At 35.3% G+C, this 13,051-nt stretch overlaps 1 protein-coding gene across 7 annotated transcripts in view; it reads right to left on the reverse strand.

Moving 5' to 3' along the window:
• FAF1 (Fas associated factor 1) overlaps nt 1-13,051 on the reverse strand; it is a 489,041-nt gene that overhangs the window by 106,573 nt on the left and 369,417 nt on the right. For all 7 annotated transcript variants that reach the window (XM_027624861.2, XM_027624896.1, XM_027624850.2 and 4 more), the window contains one exon: nt 11,747-11,901. In XM_027624861.2, the coding sequence (XP_027480662.1) occupies nt 11,747-11,901 (155 nt within the window). The remainder of the gene's footprint in view (nt 1-11,746; nt 11,902-13,051) is intronic.

Genomic DNA, 13,051 nt, shown 5'->3' on the forward strand with positions numbered 1-13,051 from the left:
CACAAGCAGGGGGAGTCAGAGAGGGAGAAGCAGGCCTCCTGCTGAGCAGGGAGCCTGATGCAGGGCTCGATCCCAGGACCCTGAGATCATGACCTGAGCTGAAGGCAGACACTTAACAACTGAGCCACCCAGGCGCTCCTGCATTTTTATATTATCCAACAAGTAATTATTGAGTACTGGAGTAAGAAACAAAGTGAAGAAGATTGATGTAATTCTTGCCCTTAGTAATCTTACATTCTAATGGAAGAATTAGAAAACAAAATTTTAATAAGCAAAATAGCAGCTTATTATGAAAAGTTCTAAGAGAGTTCTATGAAAAGAGAATGATGGTAAAGAAGCTTTCTCTAAAAGGGTTCAGTAGGCCTTTTTGAAGAGTAGACGTTTACATTGAGACCTGAAGAAAGAAAATTAAGAGTCATTTTTATCTAATGACTTCTGTTTTCTCAACTAGTGAGGACAGCTGGGAAAGGGAGAAGCAAGGGACATGAGATGTTTAACGAATGAGTAGTAGTATGAAATAGCCATCTTATCTGGGGAAAGAAAAACTAGAAAATCACAGTAGGCTTGCTCAGCATTATTGTTTGCTTGAAGTTTGTGTTTATTTAGAAAAAAAAAATTAGTGTGACTGTCTCTAGCAGTGTTCAAGTGCAAGGGCATAGGCACAGAGAAGGTGAATAGTTGGGTTCAACAAAATGAGTACAATGGAGGGAGACAGAGGTGAGGGAATTCAAGATATTACAATGATGATAATGATGGACCTTGAAATCTAAATAGGACAAAGAGAGAAATGAAGATTGGAAACAGAAAAGGGTAGATGAAGTAAAGTGGTGGGGTCAACAGATTAGAGGGCATAATATAAAAAAAAAACTTCAGCACTTGATCAAGATAGGAATAGGAAGTGTTGGTGAGAGTCAGGTGCTTGAAATCAAAATATATGATGTGATAAAGCTTCTCTTGATGACTACATCCAAGTTTGGTAAATAAGGAGAAGAAAAAAATTTTTTCTGGAGTTAGATACGTCTAGGAGCAGAGAGAATTATCAAGAATGATAACAGTAGAAATGACAGGAGTTATAGGATCATTTGTGAGTGATAACTCTTGGGAGAGTTAATAGAATCTGAACTTCAAAAGATGCTGTCAGTCAACTGCATTAGTAGAGAATGGCAGAGATCTAGTTTACTAACAACACAGACCCAGACCATTCTCGGCAGCCTCATATCTGAAAAACTGGTAGGGGGTTTTAGTTGACTACCTCAATTCAATAGGACCCAATAATAAAATTATAGAATAGAATTGAGCATAGCATGAAATAAACTTGCTCTGGAGCACTACGCTTGATTTGAGCACCTTCTGAATGGGCTGGGTCTAGATACCCTAGCATATAAGGAACAATGGAAATAAACATACTTGGTAAGAAAAAGCAAGAAAAATAGGGTAAACAAGATAGCTGTGGTCAAACTGATAAAGGACTGTAATGCAGAACAGAAGTTAGGCTTATTAATTCCCAAGTTAAGCTTATTAATTCAAAACTAGAACCAAAAAGGAGAAAGTTGCAGAAGCCCTCCAGAGGAAGAAGCACTATAGCAAAAACCTTTTGTGGCTTTTCAAGTAGCTCAAAAATACACTACCTTTTGAAGCTTTAATTTCTTTGTCCCTAGCAGTATTCAGGTAGCAACTGTAGTAACATCAGTTAAGCACACTATGAGGAAAAATACCTGCCGCCTGGATGTTGAGAATACCTCTCTAACCTGCAACTCTAAGATTTAGTGAATTCCATGTTTATTTGTTCCTTGCGCAAAAGGTCCATGTGCTATATTTCTCTTATAACTCCCACAAGGTTTTGCATACAGTTATTCAGTACACTTTCATTGTTGTATAATCTAGCCTGACAAGGTCATGGGGCAAGAAGCATTATGAAGCAGAAAAGCATAGGTTGATTTGGGATTTATACCTGGTACAACCATTTACACGACACTGGGTAAATTACAGAACTTCTCTGAGCCAAAAATAGTTTCCACATATGTGACTGTACCTTTGTAGAATTGTAGTTAAATGAGATAATGTATATACAGTGAGCATTAAATAAGCTCATATAGAGGGGTAGGTTTAATGGTTACAGTTATTATGTGTTTTGATTTTTTAAAAAGCTGTAATGATAGTCTTGTTCTTAGCTACTGATACTCTCTCAGTAGAAGCTTCTGTCAAAAATGGCATAAGCTTGGAGAACAGTTCTAAGGGTAAGGAAGCTACCTTTATCGGTGAAAGAGGCAGAAAATGATAGTGGCTTCCTTAGCTACACTCCACTAAGGTCACATTAACTAAATCATCACAAACTGGCAAGGGCAGTATTCTATAATCTACTTACATACTTTACGAACTTTTATTTTAAAAACAAAATCTTGCTTACTTCTCTTTTTTCTATTGAAAACAATTGTGTCCAAGTCATCAGAAAGAGAATTTTAGAGATAAAGGTCAAAAGTCTTAGGTCAAATAGATCAGCTGTTAGCATCCTCCACCAATTTTTAGAGATGGAAAAAAAAAAGATCTGGAAATGTTATACCACTTGCCTAATATTCCTTGAGTTCTTCATACTCCCAGACTGAGTCCCACTTCCTAATTGCTCTACATTTTATGAATGAGGTCTATCTGTACAAACAATGAAAAAATAGTTTATCATAGTCTTTTAAGAACAGCAACTGACATATTTAAATTTGTATAGGTTTTGCTTTAAGAACTAATAAAAAGTTAATACTTACATAGCTTTCATAATAGCCAAATAAATTTTTGTTGCTGTGGTTGTTGAGTAACTTATTTGGGTGCTGCTCAGAGCCACCAATACCTGATTTTATACTGGGGCGGAAATATAATTTCTCAGATTGAGAAACAGCAATCAAAGCTTCTTTATTGTTCGTATAAGCTTGCTTCACTCTTTCCTTAGTTGAGATGTGTAGAAAAGAATGTTAAAGAGGACTTTCTTGGTGCTGATCATGCATTGAGGAAAAGAAAGATACATTGAAGGAGACTGTTTAGAAGGATTCTTTAAATTGTTGGTGTGGCTACAGACTGAATCAGCCAATAGTAGATAAATTAACAGAAGGCTTTTTACAAAAATCCCTAAGGTTAATCCTTTATTTGTTAATAATATAAAACTAGTTTGTCACTTTTCTCTATTACTATAATGCAATCAAGTTCAAAGACACATCCTTGAGGAAAGGATAACAAACCTATTTCCTAATGAATTACCCAAACAAATAAGAAACAGGATTCTACCTGACTCCCCAATTCCAGCCTAATAGTTATTTGCTCTTTCAATTTTTGGTGGTATATTTAGCAGATTAGATCATTAAGATAACTGGGCACTAAAACCTCTTTGAGTATCTATGTAGACTGACAGGAAAATACTGGAAAAATGTCAGAGGAACCAGTTTCCATAGTTGGTTTTATACGACTGAACTAACATGTTTCCATTATAATTTTTCTGAGTGTATTACTATCAGTATTTATGGAAGAGGAGAACTGTACTACTGATTTAAGTGGCACAGATGATATGATTAGTAAACTCTTCAGAAACAACCATGAATATAAAAATTATTTGTACTAACAAAGCAGTTAAGAAAAAAAATAAATCTTTTGAGATCTTTTCAATTTTAGGCAAAAAGTAAAGCTAAAAGCCATGATGGGGTATATATTACTTAAAAAAACTATTTCATTTTGGAGATGTCTTATTTTTAGAATTTGTTTCATTAGATAACTCATGTTTTTTATTCTATATAAACACTGGATTAAATATCTATGGCAGTCATATTTATTTGAATCTGTATATTCTACAATACTAGGATAAGTAGCTATTGGGAGTGAATATTTGCACAGAACTGTACATGAATGGAGAGAGTCACAGAATAGGAAAAAATCTGGCAACAGAGCACAAAGGCTTGGCATTAAGGTGAACCTTCATATATCTTGAGAAGGCAATGATTCTTTTAATTCTGTAACTCTTACAATAAAGATAATTCGAATATTCAAAACACAAAGGGTTTAGCAGAAAGACCAAGGAGAACACCAAAAGAGTAACAAGAAAGGTCTAGTGCATGAGAAAAAAAAAGATTTAATAAAAACTTACAATGTCGTTCTTTTGGACGGTCTTGTCAACAGTTATCACCTTTGTATTGTTCTTTTCTAACAATAGTTTTCACATAGACTGTGAAAACACACAGAAAACTGTATCTGAGTTAAATGCACATTTCCTAAATAGCAATAATTAGATTAATGTCAAGGAAAAATACAGACTGATTCAGATTTAGTGCATGTAGCACCAGGAAGTTATGATTGTAATACTAGGTAGTAGTGTGGGAAGTATCCAAACCACAGTAAAAAAGGCTTCCAAACTAGTCATTTCAAATTACCCAAAAGAACATTTTAAAAAGGATAATCTTCTATCTTAAAAAGAGTAAAGTATTATAAACAGTTTAGCCATCATCTATATACAGACTGGCTTGTTCTCAATCATAAGAGGCCATCACCTTTTATCCTCCCCTCTTTCCCTTCCTTTCAGTACTATTAGAAAACTATTCACAAGTGTACCCTTGGACAATGCTGAGCAGTAATTATGACTTGCTGACAAAGAGATATGAACAATTACGGAGCCCATTTTGAAACCTTACACTAATAAAGTCATTAGATGCTGCCCTTGCCATGATCCTTCTAAAAGCTTCTGAAGTTACAAGAACACACGGCATTGTTTGCAGGGACAATTGCTGCTGGCAGAACGCAAACCTTGAGTTAAACCATGCTGCAAATTGATCTTGACATTCTGTTAAGACCGCCACTAAAAATCAAAAGCAGAGGAGAAAAGGAGAAAATGAGTGGGTAGGATGTAATCATGGAACAGGAGGGGTTCCTCCTCACCTTCTCTCCTCCCTCTTCACAAAACAAACCAGGGAGAAAATGACAAACTCTCCTGGTGTTTTGGAACCTTTATTTTAAAGCATTAATTAAGCCCTTGACCTGGGATGTTTAGGATGACAATACATTTCCTTTAAAAGTACTGGAAGGAAAACGTAGCACAAAGGGAATAGAGAAGTTTGGGGAAAATTATATGGAAATCTGGCATGAAGGCTCTTATGAAGTCTTGGTTCCCTGACCACAACATATCCATCTGTTTTATCAGCTACTTCTGCAGAATCCATATCTGCTCCTAGGGTAGCAGCTGGAAATTAACACTCCTTAGTCTCCCACCCAGACCCCACACCTGGGCTAAATTTGCTGGATCAAATGGAGGTGTAGGGTTAGAGTAACATGGTCATCTAGGCTTCAGCCAGGCATGAAGCACTGAGTAGTTTGGAATTAAGGGTATGCCACTGTGAATATGGCTAATTACTGAGATGGAAAGTGCAGGTGAAGACAGCCTACTGATAATAAGAGCTTTAAGTCAATTAACTCTTGCCAAAGATTAAGTAATGTGGAAAACTATCATTTGAATATTAAGGCTAACAAGTACCTGTCAGCATAGCAGCAGAAGTTTACAGTGATCTGAAATATTGCACCTAAGGGCATGCAGTTCAAAAGCTAATATTAACAGGCAAAAGAATTCCGTGAATATTGGTACTGTGTAGGTAAAATTTAATACAACACTCTGTATATGCTACATGCAACCTGTGTAATTGTCTGTAATTCCTAGGTAACTGTTTGCAGCTACTCAGAACACAGCTTAGAAGTAGTGTGCAATGCCTAATTGTAGCATGTACGCTGATGTGCTAAACATTTCCACCTCAGAAACTTACATATAAGCAACTTACATATAAGCAGCTGGTGACCTCAGCTGGCACTATTCTAGTCAAATTCAATGTTTAAGTTTTCTAGAATTATATCATATAAACCAGTACCTATCCTGGATGAATGGAGACATTTGCCTTGTGGGCCCTCCTGGTCAGAAAAAGAGATACCTATTAACTCACTTATTACTGGTTAATATTGGTGGTTTAGTGTGCCACATGCTATGTAGCTTTTCTTTTCCTTTTTTTTTTAAAGATTTTATTTATTTATTTGAGAGAGAGAATGAGATAGAGAGAGAGAGCATGAGAAGGGGGTAGGGTCAGGCGGAGAAGCAGACTCCCCGTTGAGCAGGGAGCCTGATGTGGGACTCGATCCCGGGACTCCAGGATCATGACCTGAGCCGAAGGCAGTCGCTCAACCAACTGAGCTACCCAGGCGCCCTGTTATGTAGCTTTTCTTGATGAAGCAACTATAGCCAAAAACACAGCTTCACACCAAGGGCACTCATGTACCAATGTTCCCATGCAACCAATAGATGTCCAAATAACTCTAATAGAGGGAAGGAAATTAATGTCTATTGTGCTTTATATAGTACTTGTGCTTTATATAGTACTACCTATATTTAATTAATTCAAATGGTGCCCAAAAGGAACTTGCCTGGCTCTGTGGCATATGTCATCATGTAGCCAGGCTAGCAATCTGATTCTATGGACATGTTTACTTTAATCAGCGCCATCACCACCACAGAAGGCTCAGAATTCCATCCCAGAATGGCCAAATTTGAGGGGCCAATTGTTTCAGGACTATGAGAGACTTGGTGAATCTGGGGAAGAAACTCTGGAACCACTGGATGAACTCATCTAGGCTGGAATTCAAGTCTCTTTCCAGATGGTGTGTGGGTGCCTGGCGCACAGAGCACAGGCCACAATATTCTTAAGTGCTTCAGGGCCAGCAGAACACAAAGTACCTGGTCTGGACATTGTTAGTTCATTCTACAAGGAAAATGAAGGTTTTTGCTTTATTAGTCCTATTAACAGCTATGGGGGAAGATCACAAAATTAGAGTCGTACAGCAGCATTTCCATGCTTTTTCCATTACCCAAGCTGGTCTCTCTCATTATTCAATAAGACTATTAGAGATTATTTATTTTTCAATATAACACTCACTTTTTCAAAGGCACTGTGTAACACATTGAGATTACAGACATAGCTCCCTTGGGGAGCTGACAACCTAATAGGGAGACAGACAATAACCATATAGTGTAATGAATTCCATCAATATAGATTAGTATATGGATATTATCGGAGCATAAAGAATGTGCATTTTAACTCATACTGAGAGGCAAGAGAAGGATGGACAGTGGCAAGGCTTCCTAGAGGTGACACCTGTCCTGAATTTTAAGAAATTATTCTTTTATAGCACAAACATTTGTTTACTAATAGTATATTGTCCTTAAATATATTTTTATTGTTAAATCCATGATAGTTTTCTATATGTTTCTACATCCAAAAGAGTATCTGATCTCTGCTCCACTGTCTGCCTGTAAGCATATGCCAATACTGGGGATGAATCATTAACAAAACAACTGCTTGTGATCTGTCCATCCCTGCTGGTTGACCTTAATCCTCTATCTGGTTCAGACCATAGAGGATTACACTAGCTGGCCAGGGCCCTCTCCTCCACAATTATGTAAGCCACTGATCCTTCATTTCTGATATTTAATTATGAGGCTTAAAATACCAATATTCTTTTACAAAAATAGCAAATATCTGCAACCCAATAAACTAGGAATGCTGCTAATATAAAAATCTCTAAATAAAAAGAACAAAAGTTCTAATTTCATTTTTCTGTGTCATTTCTTTCAAGTCCTTTAGCCCACTCAGGTAGAGTAACTCCCTTTGAATTTCACCTGTATTCCCAAAGCACCTTGTGCATACTTAATATTACGTATTTAGCTCCATGTCTTTCTACTAGACTATGAGTAAGCACTGTATCTTTTTCATCTTCTCACCCTCAGTGCAAAGCACCATTCCTGGTTCACATGAAATACTCAGTAAATGTTTACTCAATGAATAAACATGAAGGAAATATATGTTTCTTAAGATATTCTTTTAGCCACTTTCAGAAGTGAGTTGCGGGATCTCCTTGTTTATACTATTATCTGTTTTTAGCTGTTTCATTTACAGATATACCCTACTGTTTCTTTCAGGACCATTATTCAGATGGATATTTAGGAAATTATACCCTCTAGCAATTCTTAAGACTAACGAGGGCTTACTGCCTACTGCTTTAAGAAAGAATGGACCTGAATTCCAAGTAGACATGGCAGCCAACAAGACTGTACAGAGTTTTCCAGGAAAGAAACCTACATTTAGATATATAATACTGAAATTATAAACACATTCTTTGGTGGAATGCATTCATTCATTTGCCAAATGCTTAATGAGTTTCTTTCTCCTAGAATTTTGTAAATTTAAAGTGCTTTGTTGAATGAGATAAATAATATGAATAAGATCCAGAAGATCACAATTTAGTGAGGGAGAAGTTAGGCACATAATCATTACTGCTACAGTCTGATGTCCCAATTCATATTTGGAATGTTCCAAGATCAATCCAGAAATTACTCTAATCCACTTTATACAGCTATAGGTTGGTCAACTTAAGTATTCAACTTAGAAAGAAAGTTATTAGAATCATTTTGGAGGTGGGAAATCCAAATCATCAACATCACAGAGGTGTATAACAGTGACATTCGATAGATATCTATTTCTTTTTTATTCTAGTTTGTTAGCGAAATCAGGAAATTTAACTTCTAACCACAATTGGCACTCACATTCTGGTAACTTTACCAAAGCATTCACTTAGTTCAAAACTCTTCACTTATCTTCTACACATGAGAGATTCACAATAAACTGAGGAGGACTAATGTTTCTGTAGGTTTGGCAGAGTATTTTTCTTTATTTCTTTTTAACGATTTTATTTACTTATTTGACAGAGAGAGACACAGTGAGAGAGGGAACACAAGCAGGGGGCAGGGAGCCTGATGCGGGGCTCGATCCCAGGACCCTGGGATCACGACTCGAGCTGAAGGCAGACGCCTAACGACTGAGCCACCCAGGTGCCCCTGGCAGAGTATTTCTTAAGGAAAAGTAAATATGCTTGGCAAGACCCTACCCACCTTGGGCACAAATGTCCCTACCTATCATGTCAGGGTGTGGTCCCAGAAAAATCACTAAGGAGTCATCCAGACTAACCAGCTTACAGGCAAGCTCAGGATTTTAAAAATGTGTTCCTCAGTTTGAACTAGAAGAGCCGGATATGGGATGAGACAAGCCATCCACAAGGAATTTACTTCCAAACTTGTACATTTGTCGTAAGAAAATCACAGTTAAAAGGAAACTCAGAGCAACAATCTAGTTTGTGATGCCTAGAAATCTCTTCTATATTTTCACATATTAATCTGTCACATTTTAACTCTGGTAATATGCAAATGATGGCACAGCAACTTTTGAAATGTAGCTCACTGACCAATAAATATTAGTGCAGCAGTCTTCTACTGAATTGAGGGTGAAAGTTTGAGGTTTTGCTACTCAGTGTTAATAGTATCAAATGGACAATGCAATAAATTTTTATGACAAACACCTCTGGATAAAATGTGGTGCTAAAAAAATCTAAGTAAGATCACAAAGACAGAAACTCAATTAGACAATTATATTTAGATGAATCTATGATGGGTGGTCAGAAAACCAGTGCTAAGCTAATCCTTTTTTGGGACAATAAATCAGACTAATTAATTAAAATTTTCTTACAGTTTAATATAGCAAAAAGAAATCCACTTTTACTCTCTTTTAGGAATATGCCGTTTCAATGAATTTTTATCCTGTGTGTGTAAAATGTATACTTTTCCATTTGCTTTAACAATAATAATGAGCTGTACATGAAAAGCATCTACATAATTCTTTTGCTTTATAGAGAGAAATGTAATACCTTAAATTAAAATACTTTTTAATTTGTAATATGGATAGAATTTGATTTTGAGTAAGGATTGCCAAGTATCCTAAATTCTAGAAATTTTAACATTCTCTTTCTTCCCATTGGCCCTGTTTATTGTTCCTATAAATATTTGTTAAAACAAATTTCTACATCTTTCTATTTTTAGTCTTTAATATCACTTCTTTTTTATGAATGTAATAATAATAGTAATAATGAGATACCATATTTTTTAAAAATGTAGATTGAAATAACCTATCATACCTCTTAGTTGGTCCTGCAATTCATTGAGAAATAGCTCTAAAGCCTTAAACAAGGCCTTTATTTTGTGTTTTAAAAAAAGTGTCATAAGGAGTTAATAGGACACAGCTGTACTGGCTCTTTCTAATAAGCAGCTTCTGTCGCTTTGGTCACCACAGGTGTCTCTGTAACCTGCAAACTCTTATTACTAGTGTATCAAAGTTGTGCTACTTAACAGACTTCTTTAGTAAAACATAACAAAGCAATTACATGGCTGTTGATTGCCAGTCATAAAAAAAAAACCCTCAAACACTGTTTTTCAAAAGAAACTACACTGCAATTTTTTGTCATTGTAAAATAAAAGGAACTAAGGAATTAAATGGAGGATAGAACAAAATAACAGCAGGTAGCCTGCTGAACTTAGCCACTACAGATGGTTTAGAAATAGTGTTTCCTTCTCCATCAAGTTGTGGATAAAAGGAAAGGAGGAGATTCCTTACTGCCAGTGAATGGTCAAAGATTTAGCCAAGTCTCCAGTCTATGTATTTTGCTTCATGAAAGACCTTCGATGCTGCATTTTTATCTGTTTTTCGCACTGCTTTTCATCACCTTTAACTGAGTGTGAATAATAACCTGATTTAATTTAAACAAATACAGGTGCTAAAGGTTCTTTATTTATGTATAACAGGGAACATTTCCAATGCAGAACGAAGTCATCCTGTGAAATTTCCTAACCATTTGCTTAAAGAAATGAAGTATTAGATGAAGAAATTGCTTCAACATTCTTTTGCTTCACATTTAAGGGAAGAATCATCTTTCTTTTCAGGTTTAGACTACATAAAACAAAGTCTAAATGATGAGCAAAGATTCAGCGAGCTATAAAATAATAAAAAAAATCAGATGATTTCTAATTGTTCTTTAAACATTTAAATTAGGTAACTACAATAGGCTTGCCTTGAAATGAATTAATTTAATCTCCCTGCTCATAAACCAGCAGCCTGTGATTATTATTGTGTTAACACACCCAGAGTAACATCACTGGATGTTATGGCCACATGTGTAATTAAACATGATGAAATGTATTTCAGATGGGAAACTCAAATAGGCAAAATATGAAGAATTATTCATCATTTATAGGTATTATGATTAACAAATTAAGTAAATTTATCCTGACAGCAAGGAAAAGGACTTTTTTTTTTCCTACTGAGAATATGGATGTGTGCAAAAGAATGTGTGCAATAAAGCAATTACATCAATTAGTATATGCTAGAGTTAAGCTATTACCAACTCCATGGACTAGCCAGAATGTACTGCCTTCTTCACTGGAATTACTAAAAAATAAACTTACTACTAAGATTATATGTTAGACTTCCCTTGCCTTTTCTAAACATTATTAAAAACATATTTTCTCTAAATATTAAACAACAGAAGACAACATTGGAATATACAGTATATAGATATGTACTGTACCAGTTTTACTCCAAAAAGATGAAAACAATGTATTTTGGTTTTGTTTTTTGGGTTATTCTTGGATTTAGAAATCGTTTATAAATTGAGGTATATTTTCCCATTGTAAATAACTGCAGGTTAGCTACAACAAATAGCTTTTATATAATTAAATGTAATGGCAGAGAATTTAATGCTGAGGATGAAAATGTTTATGAGATGATAAGAAACCAAATACAATGATAACTTTTTTAAAAAAATAGAAGCCCAACTTATAACTTGTGAACAACAGTATTACCTTGCTCTGTTGGCGTCCTTTGTCAGATCCCAAGCCCAGGTTATAAAATTTTGACTCAGATAAGAGACAATAGATTCAGCACAAAGCATTTGTGAGCAGAACACGTTGGTTAATACACTTTCATCATGGTGGAGGTAGATAGCAAGAAGCTTTCTCTGAAAAGAGGAAAAAAGACTGATGAATTAAAATATCCATTAATGTGAGATTTCTTGAATTTTGGAAAAGCATAATTTGTCGATATAAACAGCAAAGACAAAAATTAAATGCTACTCCCTTTAAAAGAGTACCTGACACTTGGACTTCTTATAGCATTTACTAATATGAATAAATTTTGCTTCCTTAAACCCTAAAGAGGGTAGGATGATTATATTCTGTTTTACAGACCACTGTCACAGATTCTTATTAACATGTGCAAGCCTAACTCAAGCAGAATATGCAATGGAACTGCATTTTCTTTAAATAAAATGGGTTTACAATTCTTCATATTAAACATACTTTACAAAGGGAAAATTAATTTTGAACTATCTCAACTTTGTACACAGAAAAAATACTGATTAAGATTGGTTGCCAAAATCTCTTAGTATTTTTTGTTTTTAATCTGAACACTGGAAAGTCTCTTCTAATTGAAAGGAAAAGGTCTGAAAGGAAGTTGTGTTTTACTTCCACAGGTACTTTCAAAGCCCTTAATGTGTTCTCATATTAAAGTCCTTATGTAAGAGCATGTAACATCTAATTGTCAATGGAAGGATAGTAGAAAATAGTTCGCCTCACATGAATTCTTTCTAGTCTATGTTCCAGAAAATTTCCCTCTGGTTTCTCATAGGGAGAATTATTCCTTCCTCTTTGCTTGATAAAACTTGCTTTCAAGAAATGGCATTTGTTCTCTTAAAAGTGTCCTGTCATAGTTGGATAGTCAATAAAATAATTGAAACTAAAAACTGAAATTGAGCAACACAATTTGCAACATGTCAACTTTAACAATAACAGTGACAAGGATGATTAAAGAGTCTACATTGTTATTGACAAACTTCTTGGTGCCACCTTATAGAGTTTAACAACAGTCAGTTGCCAGGAAACGGAAAGATAAATTTTATGGTAAAGACAATATACAAACCAATTTGTGAAATTCTGGAAAGGAAAATTTTAAGGAAGCTTAGGGTCTTTCCCTTCATATTAAATAAGGATGTGATGATAATAAAGAAAAACTCACTGTGTGGGATTCCAAAAAAAGTAGGACACTTACAGAAAAATATAAGGCTCATGTTGATGAAAGGATATTGAAGTTTGATGCTTGGAATTATCCTG

Source organism: Zalophus californianus, chromosome 4, assembly GCF_009762305.2.
Source record: "Zalophus californianus isolate mZalCal1 chromosome 4, mZalCal1.pri.v2, whole genome shotgun sequence".
In the NCBI taxonomy this organism is placed as follows: domain Eukaryota; kingdom Metazoa; phylum Chordata; class Mammalia; order Carnivora; family Otariidae; genus Zalophus; species Zalophus californianus.